Raw genomic sequence first — 19,489 nt, forward strand, 5'->3', positions numbered from 1 at the left:
AGTAATTCTTTGGTATTGGCAATTACCAACTCATGGAATATCTTGATTGTCTTAAAAAATGCCTTTTTTTAAAAAACAGTTGGTTTGTGTAAATTAGGATCCACAGTCTTTATATTACATTTAGTTGTTCTGTCTGTTAAGTCTCTACATTCTAGAGCAGTTTCTTCTCTCCTCCCCACACCCCCTTTATTTTTTTTGGCATGCGGCATGCGGGATCTTAGTTCCCCAACCAGGGATCGAACCTGCGCCCCCTGCAGTGGGAGCTCGAAGTCTGAACCGTTGGACCGCCAGGGAAGTCCCCCCACCCCCTTTTTTTAAACCCCATCAGTAACTTACAGAGATCAGAGCAGTTGTCCTGTAGAATATCCCACATTCTGGATTTATCTGTTTGCTTCTTTCTAGTGTCAATTAACTTCTTCCTCTCTCCTCCATATTTCCTCTAAATAGAAAGTTGGCTCTGGAGACTTGATTCAGTTGTTCTAATTTCTTTGGCAAGAATACTTCACAAGTAAAACAGAATGATTTCTGAAGCTAGACAGAAGACTTGGAAAAGGTCTTGAAGGCTCAGTGCTGCCTCTTGGAGATCAAGCTTAAGAAACTGAGAGGTCAGACAAGGGTCAGAACACTGCACTGGGGAACAGTGTCAGAAGGGAGCGAGGGATAGTGCTCGAGAGAGATCCCAGAGACCACCTTTGCCTACCTTAGAGCCCTACCCAGGGCTTGGTTAGTCAAAACGGAAAGGAACCTTACTGAAAGTCATCCAGTCCAGTGTCTCAATATCCTCGCCACCAAATCTTGGTCAAACTGTCTCTGAACCATTGCACAGAGAGAAGACTTGTTACCCTGTAAAAATACAAACCTACCCAGTAGTAGAAAGAACACTGAGGTCAGAGTGAGGATGATGGCGTCCAGCACTTGCTAGCTGTGCAGCAGTTGCATTTAACTTCTCAGAGCCTCAGTCCCTTTGTTGGCAAGACAGGGCTTATGGCACTTGTCATACCATCTTAAGGATTTGCGGGAGTGAAAGAAGGCAGTAAATACACAGGGCTCTGTCGATGTAAAATGCTGTACAGAAATAAGAAAGCTTGGTATGGCCATCACGCCTTAACCCCTAGACTCTTATTCATCCAGAGAGAATGTATTTAATGTGCATTAAGCACCTGCTGTGTCTGAGGTACTGGAGTGCATGGGGGTGAGCAAAGTAGACAGAAGTCCCTGCCTTTGTGGAGAGTGCTTTAAGACCACCTCATCCAAACTTGCATCTTATATAATGTGGAAAATGCTGTGATATAAGGACCTTAAGCTAAGCCGCCGGCCCCAGGGATAAGAGAAGTGGAGACAGATTTGAGCAATATTTAAGTGACTGAATCAGTACAGCTTAGCAATACATTTGATATAGGGAATGAGGAGAGAAAGGAAGGATTTCAAAGGCAACTGGCTTTTACCACTGGGATAATTATAAGGTAAGGAGGAAAACGGAGTTAATGACTTCAGATTAAACAAATAGAGTCTGAGGTACTTGTGAGATATCTAAGGGGTGGTGTCCAGGCCAACTAGCAGTCTACGTCTGAAACTGAGGGGAAAATCAGCACTAGAAATTAAATATTTGTGATTCATCATATTCTGGGTGGTGTTAAAGCTGTTGGTATGGATGAAAAGGCCAGAGACAGGACATTAAAGTACGATGCTTCCAGAATTGGTTATCCCCTGACTTGAGACACCATCTAAGGCCTGTTGGTTGGTGGATATTCTTATGGTTATCAGTCATCATTAAACTCCAAGGGAAGAGAGTTGAGCTTTAGAATACGACTTTGTTTAACATGGGCACGTGAACTTAAACTTGGTTCTGCCAACATACAGAGCCCCATAATTAGTATACTTAATTCTTCCCTTAACACCAGTATTCAAAACGCATGGCTTCTAAGAAAAATGTTCCAACAGGTATGTAGTAGTAATTAAGAAAATTGTTCCTAGTGTTCATTCACTTGATGGCAGTGTACTCTTTTCTTCACAAAATGTCATGGCTTAGAGAAGTAATCGTCACGTGAAATGATGAGGTGAGAAGAGAAGGGGGCCTGTCATCAGATGCTCCGGCAACAGAGATGAGCTTCTGGGCCGTGAGAAGGGAAGGAAGCATTCAGTTCCTGGATCAGGAGCTTCTGGGAAGCACTAGTCCCATATCCCAGTGGGTGTGCGTGGTGGGCTTACGAGGCTGCCAAGTTTGTGCAACCTTGATTACCCCTTGTTAATCTCAACACAGCTTTTCTCCAAGGAGCATGTGTCCCAACCAGAAAACACCTTCTTGTCATCTTGTTCCAACTTTTTAGGATTCAGTTTTTAAAAATAAGAAAGGCAGAAACATTTGAGAATTCTTCTAAGAAATTTTTGTTGTTGTTGTTTTAGCAAACTCCACAAGAAAAGGAAAAAAGAAAAAAAACCTGCCCCAGATAACACAGATACACTAATGTTATTGGAAGAGAAGGAATAACTTATGCTGTTTTAAACTCTCATTTTAATAATCACTTGAGTTAATCTCATGCCTAAGCATTGAAGTGAGATTCATGTTGGTTCTGGTTTTTGGTCTCCATGGTGACCTTAGATTTGAAAACCTTCAAAATGAGAGAGTTACATTACATCCTGGGTACTTAGCTGGCTAACGCATTAATCTGACATGGTGTTTTCAGTGGAATGATTCTCTTGAACTTCAAAAACGTGTCTTTTTATTTTTCCATCCAGCATACTTGAACATAGCCCACTGTTGGACAAGGCTGAGATTAATTGGACATCTGAGATTAATTGTTCAGTGGAACAATAAATTACAAATATAATAACAGAAAGACTTCCGTGTTCTTTCCTGCCACTGTCAGTTTTTTTGCATTGCACGAATTAGAAAGATCAAAGCACCTCCTTCAATTCGATGCTAAGCTGTGATGTAGTAATCCTCATCCTCAAGGGTCTCTTTACTGGCATGTGTTCAGTCTTACAAGGCGCAAGACTCATTGCTTTTTAGGATGTTATAACCTTTTTAAGTTCTTTCCTACTTTCTTAGGTAACAGCTTGAGTGTTCAAAAGCTGCCCTCCTTGCTGACAAATTTTGATATTCTGATTAGCTCCTGCTAACCTTATCAGCATTTCAGAATATGGCTTGTGTTCTGTTACCAAAATAGCTTCATGTCATCCTGTTGAATTGTGTGGAATTTAAATTGTCAGTGCTTGAGTTTACCTAATTTTCTGCTTGCCTCCCAGTTTCTTATCATCAGTATAATTTTCCATTTTGCTCATTCTCATTTTTTTAAAAATGTCTTGCTTTATAATTCCCAGTAACCTTCCCCATCCCAAGTCTCTTCTTCACTTTCCCATTTTTCTCTCCACTGTTCTCTTCCTTTTTCAGGAACGAGAAAAAAAGAAAAAGAAAAAAGAAAAATGTACTAAGTCACTTCTTTCTGTCTTAAAAAAAAGGTTATTTTTTCTCCATTTTAAAGAAACTCTACATTCATTATAGATACATTATAAAAATGTAAAAAGAGGAAAGTTTTTACACTCATGGTTCTATCTACTGTTCATGTTTCAGTATATTTATTAGTTCTTTATGTGTATTTTTCTTACATAGTTCTGATCATGCTTTCTGTGCAGTTGTTCCTGTGTCTTTAGAGTTAACATTTGTTATATGCATTTGTACATGATTTTATAAACTTTCTAAATGGTTTTCTTATTTATGGGAAGTCGCCAGGGAGACAGGGATTGTGAGGTAGGGAGATTATAGATGTGACTTCTTTTCAAAAACAAGCAGATTGCTTACTTCTGAACACACATTTCTAGAGGACCTGTCTTGTGTGGGGTAAATTTTGAGGATACACAAATATGATGTAAGACAAATGGGCCTCCAGAAGCTGTGACAGACACGTAACACATAAGATTATTCTCTGACTACAGTCTTCGCTGTAATAGGCGCGTGGTGCTCAGTTGCCATGGAAGCAGAGAAGAAGGTGGCAAACTTTGCTGGGAGTGTTGGCTGCCCTGAGGAGGTGCCGTCCGAGCCAAGTCTGAAAAGGATGAGTAGGTGTCTGCCAAGCGGAGTTAAAGGGAGAAAACAGAAAGGGTGTGAAAGGAAGTCTGAGGGCGCAGGTAAAGTTCGATACGCCTGGGCGTGGAATCCTGTGGGCTGAGTGGCAGAGAGGAAGCCAGAGAGGCAAGTTGTGGGCAGATTTCAAGGGGTCTGGTCACCCTTCTAAGGAGTTTGGCCACAGGAAGCCAGGAAAGGTTGAAGCTGTGAATAGGATGTGATCACATCTGTCCCTTAGAAAGCCATCTCTCCAGTGATGCAGAAAGTAAGCTGTTTGGGAGAGAGGAGGGGAGGTAGACTTCGAGCGGTGCTAAATTATGTCTACCTGTTTCGTGCCAGGTCTGATTCTCAATGTTTCTTCATTGAAGTCTCACAGTCATGAGTGGGAGGAAGTTGCAGTCGGTCCAGAGATGCTTGACTTGCCTGTTGTCCTGCAGGTACTAAGTGGCAGAGGCAAGAAGTTCGGCCGCATCTCTGTCCTTGGTACTTCACACGAGGGAGGCAGATGAGGCTTCTCTTGTGTGGTTTTTCGAATTTAGAGATGAGGAATGCCTAGACCAGGGCAAACATCGGGAAGGTGGCAGAGGTTTCCTCCATGGCAGCAGCCTTCTAGTGGGAAGAGGTCACCAGGGTGAAGAAGCATTCACTGAAGAAATCCAAAGAGCCTCGGAGGTGAGGCTGTATGACTCTACACGAAGCGTGATCCACTGTGCCAGAGTACAGGCGGATGGACAGCAGGACTTTCGTCCTGAGGAAGGTTCCAGAGCTTCCCAGACACTGCAGGCCAGTGGGTTCCATTCAGAAGCCATACTGTCCTGCTTGAGAGGCTCCCACTGGCCACGTGTGAGACAATTTGAGCATCACAATGAAATTATGACAGTAATTAATTATAATACTTCAATAAGAAACACTTTAAAAATTAGTGCTGGTGGAGAAAAAACTAACTGCTAGATATAAAAGAAATATTAGCAATAGAAAATCACCATTTTGCAACCACTATAGTAATAATTCAAGCAAGAATCATCAACAGATGCTAAAGCCACTGGGTGAAAGGTGGGGCACCGTAATATTTATATAGTTTCAAAAAGTCACATACTGCTTGTTAATAATAAAGGGGCAAAGGTGTGTATTCGGAGGAGAAATCTGGCAGACACTCTGGCAGCCAAGTGATCAAACCAGCAGCAGGACGAATGATATCGGATGCTTTTTGATATGATGCACTGGGTAGGACACATCATTTCTGTATATTCCTGCCAATAACATTTAACCTGAGTTTAAACATAAGGAAACAATCAGATAAAGCCAAATGGAGGGCCATGCTCTTGATATAAAAAAACTAGACTGGACTCTTTAAAAATGTCAGTGTCATTAAAAAAAAAAAAAAAAAGGACTGAGAAGCTAGTAGACTAAGAAAAATTAAGAGTATGACAAGTACCCTCAATATGTCTCCTCTGATTGAATCCTAGATTCGGGGGGAAAGCTATACAGGACATTGTTGAGACTATGGGGGAGTCTGAATAAGGATGTCTATTAACCATGATAGTATTCTATCATTGTTAAATTTCATGAGTGTGATTACAGAAGAAAATGTCCTTGTTTGTACATTTAAGGGTAAAGTGTCATAATGTGTTCAACTTAATTCTCAAATGGCCCAGGAAAAAAAAGTGGGAGAAAAAAGGAGAAGCAAATGTGGCAAAATATTGATAATTGATGAGTCTAAGTGAAGAGTCTAAGGTTGTTCATTATTCTCTTCTTTAGATTTAACACATTTTCAAAGCAAAAATTTGAGGGAATTTTTTTTTCAATTTTCACTTCATGACCAGGTAGGCTACAGAATCTCTCAGATATAATTTTTGTTAAAGGGAAATCTTGCCTGACTGAAATACTGGATTTCTTTAATGTGACAAATAAGTATCTGGGTAAATGGAAATCCATAGCTGACCTTTATTTAAGATTTTATGAAGCCTTTGATAAGTCTCCTTACTAAAGGCCATGAAAACATTTTTAGGTTTTTACTGGGGGAAGGGGAGGCTGGTAGGGGATGAGTGCTTTATTGCTGATGATTATTTAGAGACCCCTCCCCATGAAAAAAAAAAAAAGCCTGCCTGGTATAGGGACTCTTGGATACATTGGATAAGGGAGCAGTATGGAGAGCCAAATCCCTCAGAGCTCAGCGGAGGGAAGAATGTTTTTAAAGTTGTATATCTGAGTTCTAAGAGAATGTGCATAGGGAAATCTCCCTACTTCAGATCAGTTGAGATGGACATAATATTTGCGGATGAAACTAAATCTTCCCAGGAATGAAATGATAACTATCTGGGGAAGAATTCGTAAAAGTGATCACAGATGAACATCCGTGAGGGCTGTGTATGTAAGGAGAGCCATCCAAATTTCACTTCTTGGCTGCTAAGCGTTGAGTTCTCACTTAAGGAACTCCTCACCCAAAAGATGGGCCTAACTTGATCATTGTAATGTGGTCTGATATTTGTATACACTTTATAATTTTTGAGCAATCACTTTTATAAACGTTACTTCCCTTGGGCAGTGAGGGTTGAGGGTGAGGTGGTGGTGGTCTCACCATTTTCCAGATGAGAGAACTGAAGCTAGAATGGGTAAAATGGTTCATCCAGAGCCACCTGGATGGTTAACCCGAAACTGGGGCTTGCGTCTGGATTTATGCTCGTTGTTGTTCTTATGACGTAAGCTTAGAGGTCTTTGGAGTATCCCTCCTACACAGCACAACAGAAAGCAAGGAAAGTTAAGATCAAACTGAAAACACCTTGTTCAAGAAGGCAGAAAATGTGTAATTTGTTCGTGAAAGATTCCCATGGAAATAACTTTTTTAGAGATGGGGAAATTTGATTTAAGTGGAAAAAACACTTATGAAAAATAGATCTTGAGTGAATAATGAATAAAATTTTTAAACCATTCAACTATATTTAAATGATTTATGTAAAATAGATTCAATTTCATTAGCATGACAAAAACAACAAAAAAAGTGAACCTGGAGACATTGTCCAGCCTTTGTTTTTTGGAGGAGAGTTTGCACCAATAGCTGCTCTTTCCAGGGACCCGAAAGGCAAGATCCTTTAGTGAGAGGTAAGACATTTGGATCTGATCCCAACTGAGTCACTGTGAAATAGAAAAATAGCACCTCTATTTGCTTATCTGTAAAATGGATATAATTACATATACACTAACCACCTGGTAGGCAACAATGAGATAATTGATAGGAAAACTCTGTTAAAAAGTTGGAATCTCTGTACAAACAAAATGTAATATTTTATTATGTAGAAACGACCCTACATTCCTTTTTGTTGTTTTTTTTACTCCTCAATCGACAGTAAAAAGGTATGAGAAATTATAAGGGACAGTTTTTTTTTTTTTAATTGGCGTATAATTGCTTTACAGTGTTGTGTTACTTTCTGCTGTACAACGAAGTGAATCAGCTATATGTATACATGTATCCCCTCCCTCTTGGACCTCCCTCCCCACCTCCAATCCCATCCATCTAGGTCATCACAGAGCACTGAACTGAGCTCCCAGTGCTATACAGCAGGTTCCCACTAGCTATCTGTTTTACATATGGCAGTGTATTTATGTCAAACTGAATCTCCCAATTCCTCCCACCCTCCCCTTGCCCCACTGTGTCCACACATCCATCCTCTACATCTGAGTCTCTCTTCCTGCCCTGGAAATAGGTTCATCTGTACTATTTTTCTAGATTCCACACATATGCATTAATATACGATATTTGTTTTTCTCTTTCTGACTTACTTCACTTTGTATGACAGACTCTAGGTCCATCCATATGTCTACAAATGACCCAATTTCGTTCCTTTTTATGGCTGAGTAATATTCCATTGTATATATGTACCACATCTTCATTGTATATATGTATCACAGAAGGTCTGAGAAATTATAAGGGGCAGTTTTGAACCTCTCACTGCTGCTGTGAAATCTAAAGCATTCATCAAACTTAGCAACACACCGTCTTCCCCTCAGAGTCTTCAAGGTCATGCTCAAGGACATTTCATGGCTCAAATTAGTTCTTAAGTGTCCGTCACCGGTTAGGAGGACCATGTGCCTGTTGAAATTCAGGAAGTGGCATAGTTTTGCTGCTTTTGTTTGGGAGTTGAAGTTGAGGTGGGGACTGCAGTACGTAGCGTGTTTCCCAGTTGCAGGCTGCTCAGGACACGGATTGATGGGGATTCCACTGATCCTGCTCCGTGATGCTTGATTCGCTTAGCGGATCTGACCTGTGGTCTGGGCGTTGAAGAGCAGCTTTCTTTACATGCCATGGATGATAGTGAATTTCCTGTTTTGGAGGAAGACTTTTCTTCTGGAACAAGACAAGAAGTTATTTGCCCTGGTGGTAGGAGGTAGATTCATTGAATGAATGAATGAGGACAGGTCCACTGAGAGACACCTGACTGTTCCTGGTGGTTGGTATGGGGCATGATGGCATGACATTACCTTTGTAAGGAACCTAGGCTGCTCAGAGCAAGGTTGCTTCATGTGTATCCAGTTCTTGGTTTATGCAGGCTTGGGGAGGCGCTGGCAGTGTACAGGTAGCGTGCAGTTTGCAGATAATACATACGTGGAGTCAGAGGACTTGGGTCCCATTCCAGCTCCCAAACTGAACTGCCGGGGGACCCAGGACAGAGTTAAGACCTGCCTCGCTGATGTTTCAGGGCTGCTGTAAGATGAAGCATTGGTCAGACGCAAGGATTATATTAAATAGCATTTCTGCTCTTTAGCACTCACTTTTAGCCCTTCCTCCAAGTTATACCAAAGCCATAGATTCGTGCAGCATTATTTGATGAGTTTGGGTTCCAGGTTCTCCCTCTCCTGCCAGAAGGGGATGAAGCACAGTGAAATGTTCCCACTTTTCAGATGCACTTAAGAGAAAAGGCAAGGGCATGAGGCCATCTGCAAACTGAACGGTGGTGAACAGCCTATCATCAGAGCACTGTGTATTCAGCATGGAAAACATACTGGGGGAACCTGTTTCTCAGTAACCAAAGGCTCACTGGTTTGAACCCTTCTGGAGTGGTCTGTCTCTTTCAGAAGCCCCTCCCTCTGCCTTTGCTCTCAGTTTCTTTCTATGTCTTATATTGCTTAAGCGATTTGGCCAGTTTACTTGATTTCTTGGCCGTTCATTAGAAGTTGAAGAAAATTGCTCTGTTTTTACTGAAAAGCGATTTTTCTCTGACCCTAGGAGATCATAATTCACATAATGATGCAGATGCAAGACCTTGTCACAGCTTTGTAGTGCCCACTGAGAAAGTGTTTGTGTGAATGTCCCCCAAATATCTCTGCTTTCAAAGATGAGCACTCAGAAGTCTCCTGATGGGGAGGTTAGAGCTCCAGGTACACACTCCATGCTCTTTCCCACTGAATGCAACCCAAAGCACAGGCCACAGTGTCTGGAGCAGCCCTTTGAGGACTCTGGGAAATGGTAGCTGGCAGAGTGGAGAAGGAAACTAAAGTGAGAAGTGAGAAAGATCGAGCTGGGAGTTTCCTGTTTTTGCTGCTCCTGTTTATGCTTCTTCCTCTTCCTCCCTCCCCCTCCTCCCCTCCTCCCCTCCTTCCTTTTCCTCCTTTTCCTTTCTCCCTCCTCCCCCTTGTTCCTCCTCCATCCTCCTCCTCCTCTTCCTCTTCTTCTGTTTTCTTCCCATGTCTCCTGCCTGTACTCTAAGGTAACCTAAATCTCAGAACTGCAGAACTCCACAGGAATCCCCTCCTTTCTAGCCCAACAAGCAGGAATAGAAGTTCCCTTGGGATAGAGACGAGAGAACTCCTACCAGTTTCCATGGAAACCATGCTAACATGTAGTGTGTACATCCTAGATTTTTTCTATGCATGTTTTTTTAAACAGTTATAATTATACCAAACATTTTGTTTCATTTTTTTCCTCTCGGTAGAAGAAAGTATTTATGATATAACTTACTACAAAGTCATTGTATGCTTATTTTTAAATAATGTATTAAACAATTATGGCCTAGTTCAGTGCATTTGAATCACTATAGTGTGCATTTGAATCACCTCAGATTCTGGCTCAGTAGGTCCTGAGAGGGTACAGGCACACCTCATTTTATTGAACATTGCTTTATTCCACTTTATAGTTATCGCAATTTTTAGAAACTGACAGTTTGTGGCAATTCTGGGTGGAACAAGTCTGTCACCGCCATTTTTCCAACATCATTTGCTCACTTCACGTCTGTGTCACATTTTGGTAATTCTTGCAATTTTTCAAACTTTTTGTATCTGTTACGTGATCTGTGACCAGTGATCTTTGATATTACTACTGCCACTTGCTGAAGGCTCAGATGATGGTTAGCATTTTTAGCAATAAAGTATTTTTTTAATTAAGGCACGTATATTGGTTTTTTTAGACATAATGCAATATCGTACGCTTAATAGACTACAATATCCATAACTTTTTATGCACTGGGAAACCAAAAAATTCGTGAAACTCGCTTAATTGGAATATTCACTTTATTGCTGTGGTCTGGAACCGAACCTGAAATATCTCCAAGGTATGCCTGTAATGACAGGCAACCCTGGTGTTGCCAGTACTCCCCTGGCCCAGGCTCTGAACGGCAAGGGAACAGTTATTTAACAATTCCCATTTAGGTTGTTTCTAGTTTGTTGCTTTTATAAATAATATTGTGCGTAAAGGTTTTCTTCATGTTCGGGATCACTTCTTGGAGGTAGGTGCCTAGAAACAACTAAGCACTGAGTCACACACAGGTCATGGCTATTTGGATTGGTGGTCAATATTGATGATTATTTTTGCAGAGGATTTTGCCAGTTGTAATAAATATATTACTCCCCAGGTTGGTGATGAGGAAATTGAGGCTTAGAGTGGTTCCGCTGCCCAGGGTCACACAGCTAATTGGTGGGAGAGCCTGTCCCAGCCTGTCTGTTTCAGAGGCCACTGCCTCTTCCTCCCTGCACTGCTGGCTGCTGCATTTACCACGTTCCTTCCCTCCTCTTGAAGGAGCCTGTTTGAGAAGATCAGTGACATTGTCCCTGCCCCATCATTGCCTGTCTTTTTTTAGCTTTGCTAATTTGATATGGGAAAGAATGAGCTCCTGTTAATGTTAATTTTTATTTCTATTTGTTTGACAGAGCCAGTGCCTCCAGCTGGTCACATCCTTTGTCCTTTGATAAATTTTGTTTCCTAAATGGTCTTATTTACTTGATTTATATGTACTGTGTACACAGTAAAGATGTTGAGTTGTTTCTGCTCCAATTGTCTCGTTATTTGTCTTAGAGTTTGTTTGCTTCCTTGAAGTGTAATTAAAAAATTTTATGGTAGCTGTAACCATCCTTCTTTTCCTGTTCCCCACTGAGCTTTTAAGGAGCCTTTTCCCTTGCAGAGGTTTGACAATCATGGAAAGATATTTTTAAAAGAAAGCATAGATGTATTAAGGGCACTTGTTAGAAATGGAGCATTAATTTTTGGCTGTTTTTCCTCAATGCCATGTTTACCTCATAATCTCTCCCTCTTTTCCTACCCATACAGTTTCTCCACAAAGGTTTTCCTACCAAAATGAGAGGGCAAATTTAGGGGGAATGGTGCTCAAGAATATGATTTATAGTTTTCAAAACACAGAGGGAGTTTCGAAAGGACAATTTGAAATAATGTAAACCGAAGAACTACCTAAGCTTTTTTGCCATAATTTTCTTCTATTTATTATCCGTTGTTATGACAGAACCAGACCAAACTTTCAATTTAAAACTTTCAAAAAATTTTTTATCATGTTTATACATGCATGCAATTTAAGAAACAAAATGATTCTACAGGACTTATTATGAAAAACCATGGTACGCAACCCTTGCCCTAATCGTACTCAGCCTGCTTTCCTACTCTCTTTCAGCTCTTTTAACTGAGTCTTGTGGTATTTACCTTCATTTCTTTAACTCTTTTTAAAGAATTTGTGTGTGTGTATGTGTTTATCCTCAGGTCTCTAAGTGCCGTGGCAATATATTGTTTCTTTATAATTTCTAATACAGGCTGTTCCTGACTTCCCGCTGGGGAAGGCCAGGATTTAGAGCCCTTGTATTCCCCGCACAATCCTCCCCCCCAGCTTGTATGTGTTCTGTGCCTTTGCCTTCCCTTCTTCCCCTCCCCCACCATCCCAGCACAGGAGTTTAGGCTTCTTATCCCGTCTTCCCAGTGTCATTTTCTGTCCTTGATTTAACTCAGTATTCAGAGCTTACATTCTTACAGTTTTGTAAATGCTATTCATAGCCAAGTCATATAGTTTCCTATAATTACTTTTCCTTTTCAACACAGTATTTCATTTCCTGTAGAGTCCGTAATTGCCTTGCTTTTTGCTGTTAGTTTTCTGTGTACTTACTCATTCCCGTGTTGTGACTCAGTGCAGCCGCGGAATTAGGTGTTCTGTTAGCCTCATCTCCGGAGCTCTGACTCACCCATGTAGGGGGCTCCCTGTCTTAGGCCTACAGCGCAGCTCTCAGTCTTCCCTTCGCTGGCATCCTAGCAAATCCCGTTTCTTCTTTTTTCTGTTTTCTCCTTTGATTTGTAGAGCACCTCTTCTGTAATTTCCCGCAAAAAGAATACATAGGTGGTAAATGTTGTGAAATCTTGTATATATGAAATGACTTTAGTTTATCCTTGGTCTATTTTTTAAGCTTAGGCTCAGTTAATAATATGGCTGGGTATAGAATTCTAAGTTGGAAGGCATTTTCCCTCAGAATTTGGAGGCATTTTTCTGAAGCCTTTTCTTTTCCAGTATTGCTTTTGAAGAAGCCTGATTCTTGATCTTTTGTGTGAAGCTTGTTTTTGATCTCTGGATGCTTGAAGGTCCCTTGTTAGCCCCAAGTTTCTGAAGTTCCATAATGCTGAGTCTTGCTATGTAGATCTGTTTGCTTCTGTTGAGCTGGGCTTTCAGTGATCCCTTTCAATTTGGAAATCCGTATCCGCTATGTGGTATGTTCAACCTGACGTCCTTAACTAGAAATCTTGATCAATTTTTTTAAAGGGAAATTATAATGAAACATGTTTCCCAGAGCCCAGAATATTATCAGTTAAATGTTGAAAAGGGGTCATGGTGATTAAATTGGCTAACAAAAATTTAAAAGAATGCTGACAAACATAAAATATAGACAGTCACACATTTCATTTGCCAGAGCAAATAAAAGTTTCAGTGAATGAGTTGTTCATGCCATTTATCACTCTAGTGTCCAGCGCAGACTTGTATCAGAGACAGGCAGATTTATTTATAAACTTTTTCACTCTTATTAAAAGGAAAAACATGCAGTTCTACCCACGTAATTTCAGAAGATTGAAGGTACATCCTACTCAGTCCCTTGCTTCAATTTGGTCCCCAAAAATCACATACCAAAAAAAAAAATTCATATATTTGACTTTCCAACCTCCAGCTGCTTTAGCTAATAAGTTAGTAGAACATTTGTCTCCTAGGCCAAGCGTGTGAAATAGATCTTTAAATTTTTCCCAGAGATTTTCCCCTAGATGGCAGTTATGGTAGTAAATCAATCAGTCAGTCTTTCTCTATCAGTGTGGTGAAAATTTAGTAACCAAATATCTGCTGACGTGTGCTCTAAAAAGTGCCAACATCTAAGGGAAACTCTGAAGCTGCATGCTTCATCCCTAGGACCACACTCTTCCAGGGCTGTCTGAAGAGCAGTGAATGTTGAGTGGGCACACTTCATGGTGGGGGGGGGGTGGGATTTTACATGTCTTAATATAAGCTTATAAAGGAAAAACACTCCTGTGCATCTCCTGTACTCTGAAAACCCCACTGAATACTTCTGTGACTAGATATATGGGTTCCCCCCCCACACACACACACACAAGCAAATCTCTAACCCTCTTTAACTCCATTCTGGCACTGTCTACCTGGAAATAGCGTCAGATCCCACAGGGTAAGGGCTCAGTCTCACACTGACTGTCACCCCCCCCAACCACTTCAGACTCTGATCACAGGTTCAGATTGTCACCTATACTTCTTACCGACCAGCTATAAATTGGAAGTTCCTGTGACCCCCCCCCCCTCCTTGGGTTCAGTTAATTTGCTAGAGCTCACAGAACTCAGGAAAACATTTTACTTACTAGATTAGCAGTTTATTATAAAAGGATATAACTTAGGACCAGCCACATGGGAGAGATGTGTAGGGCAAAGGTATGTGGGAAGGAGCGTGCATCACTCTCCCCGCATCTCCTCATGTTCACCAACCTGGAAGCTCTCCAAACCCCTGTCCTTTTGGATTTCTGTGGAGGCTTCATGATAGAGGCATGATTGATTAAATCATTGGCCATTGGTAATTCACTCAACCCCCAGCCCTTCTCCCCTCCTTGGAGGTGGGGGGAAGTGGGAAAAAAGAGGTTCCAACTCTCTAGTCACCTGGTTGGATCTCCTGGCAACCACCCCCATCCTTAGGGGCTTTCCAGAAGTCACCTTGAACTCATGAACATGAACCTAGGTGTGGTTGAAAGGGGCTTTTATGAATAACAAAAGACACCTCTATCTCTTCTCGGGAAATTCCAAAGGTTGTAGAAGCTCTGCGCCAGGAACAGGGACGAAGACCAAATATATATTTCTTATTATAAATCACAATATTACAAAGCTTAATTCTGCATATAAATTATAATCGTAGCAGACTTTTATGTGGGCTAATAGTGAGTCTGATTTTTTCTTTTCCCACCAGCTTTTTGGAGACTGGGAAGCCCAACTGCGGAGAATAATGAAGCTCATTGCTGGCGGCGGCCTGTCCATCACGGGCTCCCACAACATGTGCGGGGACTACCTGTACAGCGGCCACACGGTCATGCTCACGCTCACCTACCTATTTATCAAAGAGTGTAAGTCGAGAGCAGCCTTCCATGAGAAATGTAACCGGGCATGGAAAATGGGAACAGAACAGGCCCGATGTCAGCGGCCCTGGGGGGCGGGATTCCTACCGCCTGCTGGTTGGTACCTGCAATACTTTAATGGGGTTAAGCCTTATCCTTGGAGTTGCCATATTGGAAGACTTGGGTCACAAACTGATTTTGAATCCTGGTGCTATCACTTACTAGCTCTGTGACCTTGGGGAGAACCTCTAGCCTCTGTAAGTCATAGTTTCCTCATCTTTAGAATGAGATACTGATAGCTCCTTCATGAATGAGGGAGAGGTTGTGATAATTAACATAGATGGTGTATAGGGACACTAGTAGAGGTGCAGGGAGAATGAACGGTAGCCGGTCTTTGTTGTTGTATTGTTAGAGGACCAAATACAGATTTTCCTGGAAATGGACCATGGAGCCCTGTACATACTCTTGAGACCCTACCCCCGACCGTGACCACTCCATTTAAACTGACGAACCTCCCTTCACCCTCGCTACTGCTGATCCCACTTATTCGGTTCAATTTTTTACTTTTCCATAGGATTTAACACCTTCTAACATAGTGTATAATTTACTTTATTATAATTATTATTTATTGTTTCTCTTCACTACTAGGAAGGGATCTCCCCACAAAGGCAGGCTCTTTGCCTATTTTGTTCATTGATTCCAGTGACTAGAGCAGTTCCTGTCCTGGGCACATCGTAGATGCTCAGTAAATAGTGGTTGAATGAATGATGGGTACTTGGACCCCTTGAAAATTCTGTAAAAGCCTAAACTAAAAGTCACACTCAGACAACATTGTTGCCTAAAATTTCAGACCCTCTGAAGCCCACTCACTGAGAATACAAGGTAGGAAGGCCTGCACTAATAGAGATTTTGAATCTCCCATCAGGTGACTTCCCAGACACTGCCCTGCCCTTGGGAACGTACTTGGGCTTGAATTCCCAGGCATTTGGATTCTCTCTTATTTGTATTTGAGAAATGGACATCTCAAAGACTTTCAAATTAGTGTATGGTTGCAGAGCTTGGAAAGCAAATAGGGCAGTTGTATCAATTATAATTGCCTAGTCTATGTATAAGGATCAAAAGGTATTGATTTTTGTATAGAGCATTAATCCCAAATTATTTCCTGGTAAATTTAATTGTCAGGGGGCGGTTTTGTTTTGTATTTTAATGGAGCATGATGCAATAACCTGTCCTTATTTGTCCTTTTAAGCTACATTTATAATTATATGAATCAAGTAATAACCAAATATAAATTACTATGGCTAAGAAAATCACTTTATGAAATAAGCTGCTTCCCTTCTAACCTCCGTTACAGAGAAATGAAAGCCCTTAGATTTGCTATCCCCAAAAGATGTGTTTTCAGAAGGAAAGATCCAAGGTAATTGGATTCAGAAGTAGTAGTTGAGGCATGGTTGGGTGCCCTCAGTGGTACTTGAATAATGGGACTATTGCAAATTTCTCCTTTTCAGATTCCCCTCGACGACTGTGGTGGTACCACTGGATCTGCTGGCTTCTCAGCGTGGTTGGAATCTTCTGTATTCTCTTGGCGCATGACCACTACACTGTGGATGTGGTGGTGGCATATTACATCACCACAAGACTCTTCTGGTGGTACCACACTATGGCCAACCAGCAAGTGAGTGTTTCTCCCCATTTGATTGTAACTCCTGTTGCTCTTGGCCTGCCGTCGCTGGCGTGGCAGGGGGAAAAGTGCAAAGACTCCACAGATGTCTTCGGTTTCTCTTTTCTTAAGAGGTTGTCAGCTATGGTTGTGTTGTCTCTTGTGATGCTGATCCGTCAATATAATGACACAGGAGATGGCATCCTTCTAGAACAAGAATCACACTCTCATTGTCCCTGGAAAATACTTTTTAAGCTGTGCCCACCTCTTGCTTGATTTGCATTCCTACCTTCTTTTCTATCTTTGGCCCCTCACCAGCTTAATACTTAACATTTAATTAAGTCTCTCTGTTTTCATCGTAGAAGAGTAGCTAAAACACTAATTGAGGTACTTATTTATAGACAAGAGAGTGAGTAAGCCGCACATTCCCCCGTGTACTCCCAGAATTGGAGTTATTTGTTTTTCTGCTAGGGTGTGGCCCAGTTTACCGCTGAGTGCAGAGTGTAGAACGGTGGTGGGAGTGTGAAACTGCGGCTATGTATGTGGTCATTGGGCAGGTCTGGGGGCCTTTGTGAATTTTAATGTGGAAACTGTTTGAACCTAAAGGGAAAGGTTATGAGAAACGTGTATGTTCCTTTTGGGGCTGGAACCATCAGTTGTTCTTCCTGACTTGGTTTTCTCTTTCTGTGTTCTCTTAGGTGCTAAAAGAAGCTTCCCAGATGAACCTCCTGGCCAGAGTGTGGTGGTACAGGCCATTTCAGTACTTTGAAAGGAATGTCCAAGGCATTGTACCTCGATCTTACCATTGGCCCTTCCCCTGGCCAGTAATCCACCTCGGTAGGCAAGTTAAATACAGCCGGTTGGTGAATGACACATAACAGCTGTACACGGTGGGGAAAGAGGAGCCGTCCGAAGTGCTAAGAACTCCATGAGAAAAGATGCCATAAAATGAACACCTCCCTTATCCTGTTATCTTTCAACAGTGACCTTGACTTAACCGATTGAGTTACCTGGTCAGCACTGTGATCTTTTTTTCTCTCCAAAGGACCCGCGTTGGACAACAATAAAGAAAATTTAACCTGTCGTGCACTGTACACATTTCCTGTTCATAGGCTTGGGATTTACATAACCTTGCAACCACCGTGTTCCTTTGTATATGATGCAGCAGCATAAATGTAAGCTTTTATATCATAAGTTCTGGTCTTTCCGGTCACACCTGGAAATAAAGCGTATTATTTTCTTGGGAAAACATACTTTTCATATCTCTTGCCCCAAAGATTGGGCTGTAAGCCATTTTCTAGCAAATGTCTCTATGAAGGTTTCTAAGTACCTGAATGGGGTTCGATTCTGAAATCTTTCTACCTGTTGCACCAATATTCAAATAAAAATGACAGACACAGAAAGGTTTGGTAACTTTGGATTTTGTAAAAATCAGCAGAGACAGTGTGTCAAAAAGTGCAAAAAAAAAAAAAAAGATTCTGTTATAAAGTGATTTTCTAAGTATTTCCTAACTTTATTTTTCAAAATGATGTTATGAAAACCAAATTTAAAGATTTTTACATGTCAGAGAAAAGAGAGTTAAAATTTAAAAATGCTTCTTGGGAGAGAAATTTGTCTATGTTTCTAGTGCCTTTCTTGTCTTGATTGTATGGTCAGTAGGCAATCTTCAATGTTTTTATTTAAAATAAAGTATTCCATGAAAATATAAATGTATGTATACACTACTAAATTTTGCATTATAGCTAAATTAAATCAGAAGACTGCTTATGGTTTTTAAATTGCTATGAATTAAAGAATGGGAGAGTTAATTAGACAGTCAGAGCCTGTTCCCATATTGTGAGCAGGTGGCAATGACAGGTACCACTTCAATTATTTTATCATCTATTTGGTAGTTTGATTTTAACTATACAGTGAAAACAGCCATGAATACTTTGTTTTTAAAAAGAGAGTTTTGAAAATGATCACTTAACTAAAAACTGAAAGCTATAAATTAGTTATCCATACTCTCATGGCAATTTTGTTGGTAAACAACAAAGAAGAGATCTATTTCTTTAAAATATATTTGTGCAGGAACTGCATGTAACTCCTAAGTTTTACTCCTAACATGAGTATGTTTGGGGAAGTATTCTATTCTATACTTGCCAATGTGGAGAACAAAATAGTTTTTTAAGAATGAAGAAGTATATATATCCATTCTGTATTTTACGTGCAGCAGAATTATCTTCCGTAGGGTTTTTTTTGTGTATTCACAAGGTAATATTTGTATTGTAAAACAATAATGGTGAAGGAAATAAAAAGGCTTTTAAAATTTTGTTTGTTTTAAATCTTTGTAAAGTTATTATTCCAGAGAGTATACTGATATCTTATTAACAGCTTACCTAGATCATAAAATAATCAAAATGCACTTTTTAATAAAAACTGATACTTAAAATAAATGGCTACTATTTCTAATGTGTTCACATTCTTCACAAAAGTCGTAAATGAAGTCATTAAAGCAAGATGAAAAACTGAGTTTTGAAATTTCCTTGCTTAGTTTGTTTGAGAGAGGGCCTTTATAATCATGTCTCTTTTCCCTTGAGATTCCTTAAAATGTACTGTAAAGTTCGGTAACCTCTACAGATTGAGTGTATTTTTAAAAACATATAAAAAGACTTACAGATGAGTTTAAGTCAAACTGCAGACCACTGTTTACCAATAATTTTGAATTCTCTAATTCTCAATCAAGTCACTTAACTTTTTCCCCCTATAACTGGAAGTAATATGACTTTTTCAGTTTAGTTGGAAAGGAAAAGTAAATTCTGAAATGAGAAATACAGTAATACTACTTTGATAATCGATGGTAATGCAAAAATAACTTTTTAAAAAGAAAAAAGATACTGTTCCTGATGTGGGAAAGAAAGGAGGATGTTAACAGTCG

At 40.5% G+C, this 19,489-nt stretch overlaps 1 protein-coding gene across 5 annotated transcripts in view; it reads left to right on the plus strand.

Annotated features, from left to right (window-relative positions):
• The window catches only part of SGMS1 (sphingomyelin synthase 1), a 295,764-nt gene extending 276,881 nt beyond the window's left edge, over positions 1–18,883 (plus strand). For 4 of the 5 annotated variants that reach the window (XM_036829630.1, XM_036829633.1, XM_036829632.1 and 1 more), the window contains 3 exons: positions 14,768–14,921; positions 16,421–16,587; positions 17,271–18,044. In XM_036829630.1, coding sequence (XP_036685525.1) covers positions 14,768–14,921; positions 16,421–16,587; positions 17,271–17,450 — 501 coding nt within the window. In that variant the 3' untranslated portion in view covers positions 17,451–18,044. Of the gene's footprint in view, positions 1–14,767; positions 14,922–16,420; positions 16,588–17,270 lie in introns of all 5 variants that reach the window. The other variant, XM_036829631.1, reaches the window with a different exon arrangement.
• Positions 18,884–19,489: the final 606 nt, after the last annotated feature.

The sequence above is a fragment of the Balaenoptera musculus genome, chromosome 16 (genome assembly GCF_009873245.2).
Source record: "Balaenoptera musculus isolate JJ_BM4_2016_0621 chromosome 16, mBalMus1.pri.v3, whole genome shotgun sequence".
NCBI lineage: Eukaryota > Metazoa > Chordata > Mammalia > Artiodactyla > Balaenopteridae > Balaenoptera > Balaenoptera musculus.